This window comes from Rattus norvegicus, chromosome 15, assembly GCF_021556685.1.
Source record: "Rattus norvegicus strain SHRSP/BbbUtx chromosome 15, alternate assembly SHRSP_T2T, whole genome shotgun sequence".
Classification (NCBI taxonomy): Eukaryota; Metazoa; Chordata; class Mammalia; order Rodentia; family Muridae; genus Rattus; species Rattus norvegicus.
Genome location: NC_141548.1, coordinates 42,839,890 through 42,856,648, shown reverse-complemented (window position 1 = coordinate 42,856,648; position 16,759 = coordinate 42,839,890). Strand labels below are relative to the sequence as shown.

The following is a 16,759-nucleotide window of genomic DNA, read 5'->3' as shown; positions in this document are numbered from 1 at the left end:
GACTAGCCTAGGCTACATAGTGAGATCTCAGCTAGCCTGGGTTGCAGAATGAGACTGTCCTCCAAAAAGGTCCACATATCCACCTTCCTTCCTACCCAACTAGAGATACATGTTCAATATTGAATCCAGTTCATGCTAGTGCTGATAATCAAGACAGGGTAATATCCTCTCTGTACCAATAAGAGACAACAGCAATATACAAAGTTATCGGCGACAGAAACCCAAATGAGTGCACTTCACTGTTTCCCTAACGACCATCTCTCTGAGGCAGCAGTGCTGGCCCCAGTAGCCCAAGTTTTGAGGCCCAGGCTCATGACCCTTAAATGCCATCCTTCTCAGACTACGCCATAACGCTTGCAACGCTTCTGCTCAACTACACTGCTGTCTTGTTTTCCTATAATGGCAGTTTCTGGTCCCCGGAGCCCCTGACTGACTTTGTATAAGCTGCAGGTCATGCACACTAAAGGCTCTGCTTCATTTCTAGTCACAAGCTCATCTTGTTGGGCATCTGTAAGACACTACAGTACAACCTAACAGTTCATAGTACAATCGACCCTGTACACTGGATCCTGAAAGCTGTACCTTATACTGGTTATTTCAAAGCTGTACATTATGTATGGGTTGTTCCCCAGTAATAATTTACAGGGTTTCTTTTTCCTCTTTTCTCTCAGTAACTGATTCTATGGTAATGTACAGCAGCCATCTACACTGCAAAAGCTTAGTTGTGGTAGAGAATAAAGTATAACCTTCTTGGTTGACTGAAGATTGTAATTCTTGTTTTATAAGATTTATTTTTTAAATATTTATTTATTTTTGTGGATGGAGAGAAGACCCAGTCGTTTAGAGCACTTGCTGTTTTTGTAGAGGACCTGGGTTCAGTTCCCAGCACCCACATGGTGGGTCACAACTATCTATAACTCTAGTTCTGGGGATCTAAGACCCTCCTCTGAGAAACACAGGCATCAAGCTCAGGAATGGTGCACAGACTTTTATGTAGGCAAAACAGACATAAAATGAATGATCTAAAACCTACGTATTTCTTATGTGTGTATGTGTGTGCACACCTCCATGTGCATGCATGCATGTAAGCATGTGGCTGTGGAGCCAGGAGTGAGATCCCAGGGAACAGGAGCTCTAGGTGCTGAAAGTTGCCTGACATGGGTGCTTGGAACCAAAACTGGGTCCTCTGCAAAAACAGCAAGCATTCTAACTACCAAGCCATCTCTCCAGGCCCAAGACCGTTTACTCTTAAATCCTTAAGTGTGTGATATTTCATTCTGTCACCGCGAAAGACAACTTAACTGCTTCTTCCCTTGTTTTCTACAAGTCTTCATTTACAGCCCTCAGTAAATCATGAAAAGAGGGGATATTTCAAAGAAAATTAATAAAGTTTCTTCTTTTTCTTCTTCATTTAAATAAGCAAACTGCTCTGAAGATTTCTGCTTTGGATCTTTGTGGCATCTTCCTAAGCCTCTGACCCACTCGCACCATCTACGGAGGACTTGCCTATGAACACTCCCTTTAGCTATGCTGAAACAAAGACGGGGACACATCTCTAGGCAACTCCAGTGAGCACGCCTGTGTCTACAGAGCAGCATACTCATCTCTGTTCCTGGGAAATAAATTATACATTTCTGGTACCACACCCAACAGTGGCCACTGAAGGAGCTTGGCAGTCACACCTCTCACCTGCCGATCTGCATGGTGGGCTCTGTGGCATACACTGTGCCCGTGAATCCTGTGTGCTCGGTGATGTAGGGCAGCGCCATCATGCAGTGATAGTTAGAGATGAGGATCACATCGACTGTAGACAGGTCTATTAGCTCAGTCTGAAGAGAAAGGGAGGGTGATATGCGTCTGTGCCAGGGCACATAGATCAGCAGGACGGGACTGACAAATGATGCTGTCAGAATGTAGAGTAGTAGTTTCGCTTCTTCAGAATAATGAGGCCTTTCCCGCAACACCGCCCTTCTCTCACTGTGGATGTGTCCTAATACTGACAGCCGATAGCCAGGCAAAATGGCTTAGCTGCGAGAATGGGGCTGGCTCACTGGTATCACTCTGATCTTATACATTTAGCAACCTGCTCTTCAAAAGTCAAATAGAGAGACAACTTAATTTGTTTCTTTTTCTTTTTTTGTTTCAAGTTTTTGACTTTTTTCAATGTCTGGCTTTTTTCAATGTATTCCTGAGGGAGGAAATGAGAAATAGAATTGCACTAACTCTTAGAACTCCAAGGGGGCTTTTTATGCATCCTTCTTGTGATAGCACCCTGCACTCTTCCCCTGCAACTTCTCTGCCTTCCCACCTAACAAGCCTTGGCATACTAGTGGGGGGTTGGTGTGGGGTGGACTCAAGCATATACTATGTGGATAGCGAGCCTAGAAACTGCAGCTCACAGCCAGCAACTCTCCCTCACAGAGGAGTTAACCCCTAACCATGTGATATACTGAGGATGAACATAGCTGTAGAGTGGGTGGTGGAGCTGTTAGCCCTGCTCAGAAGTAACAAAGATATTGATGACATAAGCAAACAATAAGCAGTGTGGATATCTACCTGGGGTGTGGGTATTTTCTGGTTGAGTGACTTAGCATACAAATAATTTAATAAGCCTGCCAGTATCATCAACATGTGAGTCAAGGACATAAGTGCCTCATTGCTGGGACAATGGCATCTATGCTGCTGTGCAGGTAATTTCCTTAGACAAAATATTCCATCTCAGATGAGATGCAAAGAAGTGTCAAGGAGGGGAAACATTCCATTCTGCAGGGGAGTTCATTAAAATTCAGGAAGCAAACAATACAAGGCTTCAGGAAGTCCCTGAAACTGACCTGATTCACTAGGCTCCTCCTTCCCCAAGCTTATAAACAGGAAGAACACTGCTGAGGACACTTTCAGACTAGCAGAGTTGCCTGAAAGAGGCTCAGGCAAACTGAGTTTTCTCAAAGAGACACTCCTGGACTTGTCCAGCTACCTGCAAGCTGTACAGTACACTCCAGGTTTCTATCATTGGTGAGCCACCATCTATGCTGTGGTGGGAATTTGGTAATGTGTCATTGAGCCACTTCTGTCCTGTATGTGACCCCTCACTCATGTTCCTTCAAATAAGACCAGTAGGACTCATTGGTTTACCAAGTTGGACTGTGGTGGCATTCTTTCTTTGGTTTATTATTGGTTCTTTCTCTGGGGAGAGTAGATGGTTCTTCATGTTTCCCCAGTATCATATACCAAATGGAAAGAGAAAACCTAATGTCAATATCCCACACATCTATTAGCCTTAACACCACATTTTGTTTGCCCTGTGCTTGCAAGACAATGCTCTCACGATGGAGAGGTGATTCTACTCTCTGCTGCCTCTGGAACTTTTAAAGAAGGAAATTCAGACAAGAGTGGCAAAGGGACAAATGCAATGACAGTGAAAGCAACATTGAAGCTCACATGTAAGGGCATGAGAGGCAGCCTAAATATTCTCTTTAAAATACAACAATCAGCCCACAGAGCCCAGAATCACAGGAACATCTGCTGAGGACAGTCAGAAGAAAAAAAAAAACAAACTTATTTCAACCAAAGATGCGTGATGACAAAAATATTTCTCCAAAAAAAATTAATATTTAAATTCCATTAATACATGGATATTCACAAATTTACTTACATACTTTTAGTGGAATAAAAATGAAAGTGTGGGGTTGGGGATTTAGCTCAGTGGTAGAGCGCTTGCCTAGCAAGCGCAACGCCCTGGGTTCGGTCCCCAGCTCCGAAAAAAAGAAGAAAAAAAGAAATGAAAGTGTTTTTACCTTTGAAAGTGTTCTGTACAAGCATTTGGTTCTACACACTATGAACAGGTTTGCACACTAACTGTACTGGACCATCCACAACACACGCTGTAGAATTGAGGGAAACAGTAGTGTCATGGGTTTACGTTTGGTCTGTTGGGCTCACTGACTAGAGCTGGTGCCTCCTGTTTTTTCCAAGTCTTAACAACAGTGTGGCTCTACTTTAAACAGTGACTTAAGACATATAATCTAGATTGAAAATACAGCTAATGGCTTTAGAACCTACACCAAAGGTGAGCTGGGAAATGTAGGTTTCTTATTGGCAAGTTCCGTACTCTGGAACAAGTCACAAGGTCCTTGGAGCACTGGTCCACACGTTCCACATTCTTGCCCATGAAGTGAAGGGTGCAAGAGTCCGTGTCATCCCTGATACACTGAAATCAATGGGGAGCTGCCCATTCCGACATGACAGCTGCAGTGACAAGAAGGCTGTGGTGAGTGAGGGCGTGGGTCATGGTGCTTTATTCCGTGCCTTCCAGTGATGATTACCAGGATGTTGACTTTCAATAAGAATCACTTTCATCTTACCTCTGGTAAGCAGAATTCAGGCACAGAATCCACAAATACATGACCTGAGCACTCTTTTAGCTCCTAAAAGAGATGGAAAGGAAAAGTACTAAGAGATAGTTAATAGATACAGTATCAGGGAAACTTAATCTCCACACCTAACCTAGAGGGTGGGAGGTTATTTTTAGACAAATTGTTCCCTATTTAGGTTCAGGTTGGCTAGGTGCCTGACTGAGGGTGAAAACACTGCCTTGCGGCAGATCTGGGGTTTGAACACACATTCCCCGAGGCATCTTTAAGAGTCAGGAATAACACATGCTGCTATAATTTGAGATTCAGTGCTTCTTAAGAATTAGTTGTCAAGTCAAAGCTCCCTGGGTCCTGACTAATATCTAAGGGATCAGAAGCTGGAGAGGAGGCCATGGAGCCTGTGTTTATGACAAGAACTTCTGGTGACTCTACTATGGCATCAAGTGAGGAGTCCAGGCCTGGGAAAATCACTTAGGAGCCTTTCTTCCATGCGATTAAGAACTGAAGGGAAGAGGCCTCGTGAGGAGGGAGGAGAGGAGTGGGGAGCAGGATCCAAGTGCTGCCACCACAGTGCATGTAGGGTCTGCTCCACAGAACACACACTCACTTGGGGTTATACGCCAACCATATTTATTCACATGAAAAAGGAAGGCTTATGGATTAAAACAGGATATATACCTCCCTGCCTCTGCCAGTGCCCATGTCTATATAAACATCTCGGTCTGGACTCTCCCAAGGACTGGCTATGAGAAAGGAGGCTGAGAGCAGGAGCTCACACAGGGTGCTGTTTTCCTGGTGGTTCTTCCCTGAACTGGGGGTGGGGCGGTAAACAGAAGGCAAGGTGTCTAAAGATGGCCATGCTATGGAGCCACGCTGCATTAGAGCAGTTGCACTTACTTCCATGGCAACTCAGAAGCATATCAGAGAGTCCTGAGTCCACTGAGAAGAGGTCTAGAACCTCAATTTGCCAGTTCCCATGGAGAAGCAGCACCAAGAAAAACTCCTAGACAAAGTCACACATATAAGAGTACTCCAATTATGTTAGAGCACACTGAACTGGAAAGGCTGGGGACCCAGGTGGACCTCTAACAGGTAGGCTGCGATGGCCCCAGAAAGCCACTGACATTTACAAACACACGGCAGAGTTTTTGGATCACCACAGGCAGAGGCCTATAACTTTATAGCCAAACCGGGTGGGACTTGACAGTGTCCTTTGCCTTTTTCAGAAAGGGAAATATACAACTTCAGTTCTACCAAGTTTTTACAAGTCACCCAACAAATATTTCTACATAATCACACACATGTATCTAAATTTACCATAATCCGAATTACTCTGCCTTTATTTGAAAACAGGGTGTCAACTACATTACTAGCCTCAGGAATTTATTGGGGTCCTTAAGGCTTCTTCCCCTTGAAGGCTGTTCTTATGAGCAACATGTCACCTGGATACTGTTTAACTACTGATAGGATGAGCTGAGAGAGAGAGGTGGGGGTGAGAGCAATAATTCTTAATTCTATGGACCCATTAGCTAAAAACAAATGAGCAATTATTCTTAAAGGGAGACAATTCCCCAGCTCTTTCAAGATGAGGCTAAAAGTGAGCCGCCGTGGGCAGCTTCAAACCTTGGCATGACCTTAAGAGGGCGCTGTGATCTTCCTCTTCACAGTGCTATACTCGGGTGCTTATCCTAGGATGATAAAGTCTCTGAGGTCTGCAGGAGGCACATTTGCCATTCTGAGCACTTACAATGTCACTGTCTGTCACTCACCACTCCCCTTTAATGAAACACTCCCACATACACATGCAAGTCACTTCACTCACCCACGAGGCAATGGTAAGGCAATGCTTTTGAGCCTCTCAGGGATAATGATTTAGAGCCAGCAGCAGGAGACCTGGGCTGAAATCAGGTACATAGGTTCCTGATAGTCACATAACGTTATAGTCAGCTATGAGGGCAATCTAGTTTCAGATTATGCACCGGGCTTGCACCTGAGTTTGGGGTGCAGCTACGGGAATTAATTCTGAAAAGAAGCCACGCTTGTACAGCAGTCCATTGTAAGTGGTAACTCTCACTCAGATGCATCATGTGAGAGATGTTTAAAGTCACTCAGCATTTCAATTCCGAAGCTTAGGTGAGACTGGATGATTTAAAGGACCATGGAGGGACATGGAGAAGTGTGCCTATATCAGTTTTAATTTTTTTTTTAGGCATTGGGATCTCATTTAATAAGCTGACCAAAGTCTAATAAGCACCGCCTTTGTGACCCTAACTACAACTGTAGATAGCTTTCTTTTTCTGGTGATAAATTATTTACAAAGTATTTAAGATTGTCACAGACACAAATGTGACCTGAGGCCAAGCACAGACAGTCTCTAAAGACAGAATTGCCAAGTATTAAAGACCCTGATGTGAATCTGGGGTTTGTGGGAGAACACACATGAAAACACACTCAGCCTTGAGTCATTAGCATGGCTCTGACAGGACAGCTTCCCACCGTGTACAAGCAGGCTGCAGTTTTTGTTTTAGACATTACCTTGTCCAAAAAAGCATTTCCATCTTTCAGAGACCATCCAGGAAGATTAGATAGCCTGGGGCTGCAAAACAAAAATGAATTATCCTGAATACATTATAATCTTCAGTGAGTGAATTCATGATGACTTTATATACACACCATACAGTTAGAAACAGTTAAGAGTTACTGGCAGTGGTTTTTACCCAAATTAACTGAAAGAGGAGAACTAAACAGTTGTATTAAGTTTGAGACTCCATCTTAAAGCTGGCTATGGTGGTCCCAGCCTACAATCCCAGCAACTGTGAAGCTGAAGCAAGAGGATATCATGTTTGAGGCCAGCTTAGACTACACAGTAGAAGAAAGTGAAACAGCTGGGTATTATGGTGTGTTCCTGTGACAGAGGTCAGCCTAGGCTCAGAGGTCAGCCTAGGCTCAGAGGTCAGCCTAGGCTCAGAGGTCAGCCTAGGCTGGGCAGTCAGATACTATCTCAAAAACACCCAGGGCTGGGAATAGAATGGCTGGGTGACAGATAGAACGCTTGTCTGTCTGTCCCATGCCTGGCTCCAGGTTAATCAATCCCTGGCATTGCCAAATCAATGGCTATGTGGCATATCAGTTTAGAACAGATCTGAGAAATTTAAAAGCATTTATGAAGAAAGGAAAGAGTGCAGATGAAATACTGCGGGCATTTAGAGCTCCCAGTCACCAGTTATCTTGCTGTATCTTGTTTGTGTTCCACAGCCATCGTGAATGGAGGCAGGATGGGTAGCTTCACAGACTTTGACAAAGCTCACGTAGGTTAGGTGCTGGGCTGTGAATTCCAAGCAAAGGAACACTCTCGACTCAGTGCTGACAAGTCGGCCACACCAGGTCACCTGGAACTCTTTCTACCTGTGGTCCCCTTTGCCCAGGAAACTTAAATTTGTATGTGATTCTATGTATACAGGCATACATATAGTATATAGGACTGGAGAAATAGCTCAGAAGTTAAAAGTGAGTCCTGCTCTTGAAGGACCTAGGTTTGGTTCCCAGCACCTGCACCAGTGTCTCAAAACTGCCTGTAACTACATTTCCAGGTTATTCAATGTCCCCTTCTGACTTCTGAGAATACCTGCATACACACAGTACATGCAAACTCATGCAGGCACACACAGACACATTCGTACACAACACACACAATAAAGCAAACAAATCTTTAAAGAACAGAATCCAAACATTTACTGATAATCATAAAGAAACAATCCCTTGGCATACATATAATCTTAACACCTACTAAAGATCAGAATAAATCTGCATGCTAATGAGACGGCCATGCTTATTTGATTTCACACATAAATAAGTCTTGACTAGATATCTGACTCTGTAGGAAGTGGAGAGCGTCAACAGTTGTTTTTCCGAGTTGGTCAACATTTTGATACTGTAATCACCAATGTTGAGAATAACACTGTACATAAAAATATGATTTCACAAACGACAGAAAGAGGCCATTTCAGAAATTGTTGGGCATTCTATCCTCACTCCGAGCTAGGATTCATCCAACAGTTTATGAAACTCCAGCCAGCAACTCAAAGAGCAATGTAAAATTTTCATTGTGTTTACTGTGCGTGTGTTTGTGCGTGCATGTGCTTGCACGCTCATCCTTTCTACCAGGTGGGCCCCGAAACCCAGGTCGTCAGCTTGAGCCATCCTGCTTGTTTCCCTGGGTAACAGCCTGGCTCCTAGAATTCTCTCTGTAGACCAGGCTGGCCTTGAATGCAGAGATCTGCCTGTCTCTGCCTCTTAAGTGCTGGGACTAATGGCGTGAGCCTCCACAGTCAGGCCAGAAATAGCAATTTTTAAAATCAAACATTCTAACACAAGACAATACAAAGATACACAGATTTACTAACTTCACTAATGTATAAATCTCATGCTTGCATGTAAGTATGACAGGAAAATATTAAGTCTTCGTTTTCTGTAATTAAACCATTATGTTTTCATAGGAATGGAAAATCCTCTATGTATAGTAAAACTGCAGTTCATGACCTGCAGCCGTCTGGGGTGGAGGTGGTGCAGGCAGTGTGCATAGGCACCCCAGAGGATGACGCTGTGTACCCGGACCTGACTGCAGTGCAGGCACGCAAGTCGGCACAGGTGAGTGCAGGCGAGAATTCCATTTGACTCTGAATTAATTTTTGGTCACTGGACATTCAGGAACCTTTTACTGTTGCCAAATATATTACAACCTTCACAATCAATTATGTAGGATCCCAATCTACAGTTTAAGAAGCTTGGTACTTGTCACCCATGGCTTAAGTTTCCAATCATGGAAAATGAAGCTACTTTTCCTAACAGTTATAAAGTGACTTTCTATCCAGATGAATGGTTTCTAGAAGGTAAGACTAATTTCCTGTACATTATAAAGGCTGAATGAAAAAAAACAAAAACAAAAACAAAAACAAAATTTATGGGCCAGCAAGAGGGGTTTGCAGTAAAAGTGCTTGTCAGGCAAACCTGAAACTTGAGTTCAACTCGCAGATTCCACCGTAGGAGAGAAGCAAGTTCAGAAAGATATCTCCTGTCCATGCATGTGCTGTATGCATGTCCCTGCCACATACACATCCCACACACACACTAAAAGGAATTAAAAATCAACCATTTATTTCTAGCAATTGGACTTCGCTCTATATACTAGAAATCTGAAAATGTCAGTAATTCAGGAGAAAATACTAGAAAAATGATGACCAGTGAAGAACACATGACATTTATTTAACTATTTTAGAGCCATTTCTTTTGACACAAAGGCTGCTATTAATTCTTTTATTAAGAAACTTTTGGGGCTGGGGATTTAGCTCAGTGGTAGAGTGCTTGCCTAGGAAGCGCAAGGCCCTGGGTTCGGTCCCCAGCTCCGAAAAAAAAGAACCAAAAAAAAAAAAGAAACTTTTTACAATTTCTAGTATAAAGTGTATACATCTTTAAATCAGAAGTAACAACAACAAAGACAAGATGCAATCATGTCTGAGACTAGATCTTGGGTTCAGACTCTATCGTAAGATCTTGAACATGGCCTAAGGCTGAACTTGAGTTAACCAACAAACCGACACCTAGCGTCAGTTTCCAGGCTACTCCCGCAACAAACTTGCACCTAGCACTAATTTCCAGGTAACTCTCTAACAACCACCAGTCAGGAGGAAAGCACAAGTTAAGCTTATGATTTGGCTCCCAGCATCAGCCAATTATTTTAAAGGGCAACAAAATTCCATAATAGCTCCCCCAAGCCCCATAGATATGTGCCAGGCTAGAAACCCAGTGCTTGTTTGCTCCCCTCTATAAATGCTTGCTTGAAATTGGGCTGGAGCTTCACCCTCAGTCCTATTGTATCAGAGAGAGGTGTGGTCCAAGCTTGAGCTTGGATAAAGAAAGACTCTAGTGTGATTGCTTTGGAATCAGCTCCTGGGTGGTCTTTGGAGATTCAATGAAATGGGTACAACACTGCTTTATTCAGTATTTGTTAGCAGCTCTCCAATCAAAGTGTAGAAAACAGGGAGGAGCCTCAGCGGTTGGTCCAGGTGGTAAAGACCAAGGTGTTAACTCCCTTAGGTAGAGTCTTTATGTTAAGCACCCACACAGGCAGGCACCCTGACTGTGGATGGAACACACCTGTCCTCCCATAAGGCAGGTAAGACAACAGCCAGAGAACAAGCTGCTTGGAGGATGAGGCACCTCAGTAGTAGCACAGAAGGTACCTAGCAAGGACCAGTCTAGGCAGATGACCCCACTGAAGTCGGAGCACCAAGGTCCAGGGGAACTGTGGTGGAGGGTCTGGGTGTGGAGAGCTAAGGGAAGGCAGCAGGCATTCACCATGCTAGCAGGAACCAGGAGGAAGCCAGGGCCCAGTGAGAGTGAAGAGCTGGAGGGACATATGAGCAGTGAGACAAACAGAATACTGAGAGGTTAGACAAGCTTAGGCTTGCATTCTACAGGATGACTCTGGGGAGGATGGAATCCCATGTCTTCTGATAAGAGAATAATGATTCCAACCCATTTATGAGTAACATCAAATATACCCACACTAGAAGACTATATAAAATAATTGTATGTCTAAAAATGTCAAGGTCATTAAAACAGATAGATTGAGAAATTCTTCCAGATTGAAGGAGGCTCAAAACCAGACAACTGAATACAATATGTGATCAATACAGGATCCTATATCACAAATTCCCCCCGCCCCCCATTATAAATACCGTATAATGAAAGCTCATTTGGTAAACAGAGAAATACAGATATCCAGATAAAGACTTAAGAAGGAAAGTCAGCCAGGTGTGGTGATGCACACCTGTAATCCTAGCCGTGGGGAGGTTGAGGCAGGAGGATTATGAGCATGAGTGCCACCTGGTCTGGAGATGCAGCTCAGTAAGAAGTGCTTGCTAGTATGTGCAAGGCCCTGAGTTTAACCCTGAGCATGCCACAGGCACAGACACCCCACCCCAAATTTGCACTACAGCAGAGGTACAATAATTTACCAATGACACTTTAGTAATTAAAAGCCTCTGAACAGGTCAGGCAGCATGGGCTCCAAGGAGGAGAGTGATTCATTTGCAAAGCCAAATATTTTCTGAGCATTACAGGCCAAGATTTGGTCTAAGTGCTGAGGATGCAGTGGAAACAAAATTCCCATCCTTATAAAACATCTTCAGTAGAGAAGAAAGTTAATATGCATACATGAAGTAATGTAACAGGAAGAGCTATAAACATAAAATGGGGTAAGGGGACACTGGGTAAGCATACTCTCAGCAGATGTGCCCCAACGCTTCTGGCTTGAGTGGCAGAAGACACTTTGCTGTTTTCTTTGACCCCCCTCCCCACTTCACCTACTGGCTCAGTGCTCATAGATTCTGCTCTGGCCTAGCTAGCCTACCCCAGAGAGTCTTGGCCCCTGCCTCCCAGCACAGAGATTACGAGCAGAGGCCATGCCTGCCTGGCTTTTATGTGGGTGCAGGAGATATGAGCTCCAGGCCTCACCCTCGAACAGGAGGCGCTTTATCCAGTGAGTGTTCCTTGCCCCAAGTGACACTTTTAGAAAGAACTGTAGGAACTGCCAGCCATCCCAGTAGCACCACTTCCCTCTGAAGTTTAAGAAAAGGGCAGGAGAGGATGGCTGTGGCTTCCCTTCCTCATCAGTGCTGGTGACAGAGGAGTTACCTAGAGAGATTGAGCAGGAAGGACAGAGTGAAGCGGGTCAAGTTCAGGAGCCTAGACAGCAGCTATAGAAACCTTCCTGCTATGTACAGAACAGCAGTCACCACAGAGCAGAGCTTTTATCTCCAGTCCAGGCAGTCGCCAGCTGTGCACGCCTGTCTCTGCTGACAGACTTCACCCTCCCTGAGGGTAAGGAATCAGTTTTGTGATGTCAGTAACCCTGGTCCCACATAGGACAGATTTTTAATAAACACCGAAATAATGAATATTTTGTTCTGTATAGAGAAAAAAGACAACAGTTTCCATCTGTTTAAATAAGTAATCTGCCAGCTAGGTAAATAAGCATCTTCTCCCGTCCTGGATAATACCTGTATTTAAAGTGCTGAGTATAGTTATCAGTGAATTCCATCAACTTTGTATAAAACATAATCTGAAATTATCTGTGACCTTGTCCCCATACCCCTTTGTTACATATTTTATTTCAGAAAAAACCATCAGCGTTTGACTATGATTTTCTTAGAGGGTTCCTGGGCTGCTGTGTGAACAATCACTACACTTGGAGCTGTCTTCGGGAAGGCCTGAGATGAATTAGATGGCGTACTCAGTTTGCTGGTCTTTTAAGCTCTTGGATTTGTTTCATATTACCTTTTCATCTCATTTCTTATATGTGTTTTTTTTTTTTTTTGCTGTGAGCATATTTGATTCTAAAAGTCACTTTTCTTACAAATTGCTCTTTCTAAGTAGAAACGACATGAAAACTCAGTTTCTTAAAATCTTAGTTTAGTATTAACAATGCTGATTATAGGAGCAAGGCAATCTGGGTGACTTAAGACATGGACTGGGGACATACACAGATCCATGCATATGTACATGCGTACACACAGAGAGACACACAAATTGATTAATATGAAAACAATGCACAGAAAAGAAATGCCAGCTTCTATTCTGTCAGATCCCTGAAAGGGCAGTTAAATGATCCTAAAATTCAATTCTGGGGCTCATCAGTGAGTCATTTATTAGCTCTTACATGTACTAGGAAGACAGATGAAATATACATGACCTCAGTTACAAAAGCAGTTGCAGAAACATTTTACAGAGGCCCAGAAGAAGTTGGAATATAGAAGTCAATCAATAAATCAATAGAGTACTTTCTACCAACACATCCAAAGGAAATTATTTTGATAGAACAGTTTTAAGGAGGTAAAGCAAATATATGAGACAATACACGGTATCAGTAATGTTCATACTAATGAGTCCCATTTTTCAGGGAACTAAAGCTCATTTTATCTCAGGATGCATCAGCCAGCACATACCTTTGAACAAGAGGCAAAGGAAGGAAATTGAGGGTAGAAGTCATGTCCAGTCCGCAGTCCAACATAATAGTGGTGGATTTGAATTTGAGCACATTGCATGGTAAAGTTGGGTGCCCTGACAGGCAGTACTGGGAAAAACAAAAAACAACCAGTTATAGAAACAGCTTAGGAAGTGTCGTAGTAAAAGCAGTCATCTCCTTTAAGAACAGTGTGTGACTCAGCTAGTCTTCCATGAGACATCATCTTTTCCCATAAAAACAGTGTATGAGCTCAGTTAGCCTTCTTTCTGATGTCATCTTCTCTAAGGAGGACAGTGTGTGGACTCAGATAGCCTTCTATGTGACATCATCTTCTTCCTGAAGAATAGGGTGTGAGCTCAAGTAGCTTTGTATGTGACATCAATGTGTGACTCAGCTAGCCTTCTATGTGATATCATCTTCCCCCATAAGGACAATGTGTGACTCAGCTAGCCTTCTATGTGATATCATCTTCCCCCATAAGGACAATGTGTGAAGTCAGCTAGCCATCTTCTATGTGACATCTTCTTCCATAAGAACAGAGTGTGAGTTCAGCTAACTTCCTATGTGATGTCATCTCTCCCATAAAGGCATTGTGCATACTCAGCTAACCTTCTGTGTAACGTCTTTTTATCTAGTTAAGTTCTAACTACCTGTAAAATACTCAACAGCCTCAGATCCTAAGAGTCTGGGGTAGGTCACAGTTGCTCACAGCACATACTCAGGCATGGACTCATGTGCCCGTGGGCTTTCAGATCTCTATTACCCTCTGCACCTAAGTGCTGTTTGCGGCTGGGGATAGTCAATGAAACTCACTGAGTCCTCAAATTATGCTTGAGTTTCTCTATCTTTAAGTAGTGGCTTTTCTAGAAGAGAAAATTGTTACAGACTACAATTCATATCTAGAATATATATGGAACTCCAAAACTAAACATCAAATAATTTAACTGGTCAATGGGCTAATAAACTTGGCAGAGACTTCTGAAAGAAATACAAGTGACCAGTACACATTTCAAAAAGTGTTCAATGCACTCAGCTATTGAGGAAAAACAAATTGAAATGCTTCTGGATTCTATCACACCCCATCCATAATGACTTTTGTTAAGGAAACAAGCTGAGAATGGTAGTGTCTGCCTGCAGTCCCACCATGTGGAGGCAGAGGCATGAGAAGCAACACAAATCTGAGACCAGAAAGGCTTCTTATTACAACCCAACCTAAAAAAATAAAAGCCTAAACAAAGATGACAACAAGTGCTGGCAAGAGTGTGAGGAGGGGCATGTAAACTGGCACAGGTGATATGGAAAGTTCAAACCCAGAGAACTTAACTGCCACACGAGTCAGCTACTGCCACTCCCGGGCACGCGGCCAAAGGACACCTGGTTGTATTGCTGCCATATTCACAGCAGCTAAAAACCTAGAGCCAGTGTAAATCCCCATAAAAGATGAATGCATAAAGAAATGTGGTGCAAATGGGCCATGAAATTTTATTTAGCTGTAAAGGAAAAAGAAATCATGGAATTAACAGGAAAATGGACAGATTTGGAGATTGTTTTTTTTAGATCTTTTTTTTTCTTTTGCATTTTTTTTTTCCGGAGCCGAGGACCGAACCCAGGACCTTGCGCTTGCTAGGCAAGCGCACTACCGCTGAGCTAAATCCCCAACCCCAGACTTGGAGATTGTTATGCTAAATGAAATAAGTCAGACTTGGAGATCTTGAGGGGCCAGGAGAGGACAGAGGAATATATGTTACATGAAAGTGGAATTGGGGACTATTTGGGGGTAAAAGAAGGGAGCCAGTAAGGGGGAAAGGAGTATGAGTAGAGCAGTGGGGAAGAGTGTAGATAACAAAATCTAAAGACATTTACCCATGAAAACACCCAAATAAAACCCATTCCCAAGCTTTGACAAGACAACGCCCTGACCTGAAATCTCATGCCCTTCTCAATGTAAACAGAAGGATGCCTGATGTACTGAGACTTCTCCATGCGGGAAGCACTCTGTCACTGTGCCTGTGTTTGTGGTGCTTTCCTCAGTTGCTCTCCACCTCACTTTTCTGAGACAGTCTCTCACTGAAACTGAAGCTCATAGATTTGGCTAGGCTGGCTCGTCAGCAAGGTGATCTGGCCAGGCATCTCCCACCCCTGTCTCCTTACAGATGAATGTTACCACAGCCAGCTGGGGTACCAGTGCAGGTTCCTACGTTTGCAGGATACATATTTTATGGGCTGAGTTATTTCCCAAGATCCATTTGCCATCTTTAAGAAGGAGTAAAGGACCTTTTCCTTGACTGACTCAAGTAATTTTGAAGAAGCTTCCACTGAACTGCAAGCCATCTCTTAGTCCTTTCTCATCTAACACAAGGACAAGTCAGAGCGATGCCACATCCATGCCCAGGTCCCCACAGCCACCTGTAACATAGGATAAGCCTTTTAGGTGTGTACAGCTCTGTGTGCTCTTTGTAACATACAGAGCATTCTACTTTTCCTCACAGGATGTTACAGGGAATGATCACTTGTTTACATATTTAAAATAACGCCAAAGACCAAGAAGCTGAGTGCTGAGTAAGCTTCCTCGGGGACAAGTCAGGAAGAAAACTGGAGGGGAGGCAGAGGAAACGCTCTACTGCTAACCTTTTAGTAAGCAGCATCCCTCAACCTAGTCACTGCTTAGCTGCAAATGACCCAAGGAGCAGCTTGTGGCTTGTAACTATTAGGTTAAAGATGAGTCAAAGTCAGAAACTAAACCAGCAACAGTCTTGAAGGCTAAACTGATAACAGCAGACATTATTACAATTAGCAATTACTTCCTAGCCCCAAGATAACGAGAGCTAAAAGGCAAGCTCACATAATAGTTTCCCCCATCTCAAACACCCACCCTGAGTTTTGGATACACAGAACTTTTAGTGGAAACAATAGTCTGTTTTTCTCAGTTGGTCTAGGAAGTTGGCACAAGTTTTATGGCTCATGCTCTCACCATTCTGGGGAGAACGGTTTTATGTCACCCCAACAAATGTTACAGTGAGCCCAAAACCTGGAGCAGCTAGTTTGTCCTTGTCCTAGTCAGTTTGCTTTACTTACAAGGTGTCTTTCTTACTTTCTGACTGTGTTGACAAAATACCATGACCAAGGCAACTTAGAGTTTACAGTTTCAGAGGATTAGAGCCCAAAGCCATCAAGGCAAGGCAGTTAACAGGAGGAAAGGCGCTGGAGCAGTAGTTGAGAGCTCACACCCTGGGACACAACCAGAAGTCAGCTAGAGCTAACAGGGAATGGCTTAGGCTTTGAAATCTCAAAAGCCTCCCCCAGTGCCACACCTCCTTCAACAAGGACATATCTTCTAATCCTTCCCAGTTTCAGAGACTGGGGG

At 43.5% G+C, this 16,759-nt stretch overlaps 1 protein-coding gene across 4 annotated transcripts in view; it reads right to left on the bottom strand.

Annotated features, from left to right (window-relative positions):
* The window catches only part of Ints9 (integrator complex subunit 9), an 83,735-nt gene that overhangs the window by 45,620 nt on the left and 21,356 nt on the right, over positions 1-16,759 (bottom strand). Inside the window, 4 exon segments of one of the 4 annotated variants that reach the window (NM_001402259.1) lie at positions 1,690-1,829; positions 4,362-4,424; positions 6,906-6,966; positions 13,376-13,503. In NM_001402259.1, the coding sequence (NP_001389188.1) occupies positions 1,690-1,829; positions 4,362-4,424; positions 6,906-6,966; positions 13,376-13,503 (392 nt within the window). 4 annotated transcript variants of the gene reach the window in all.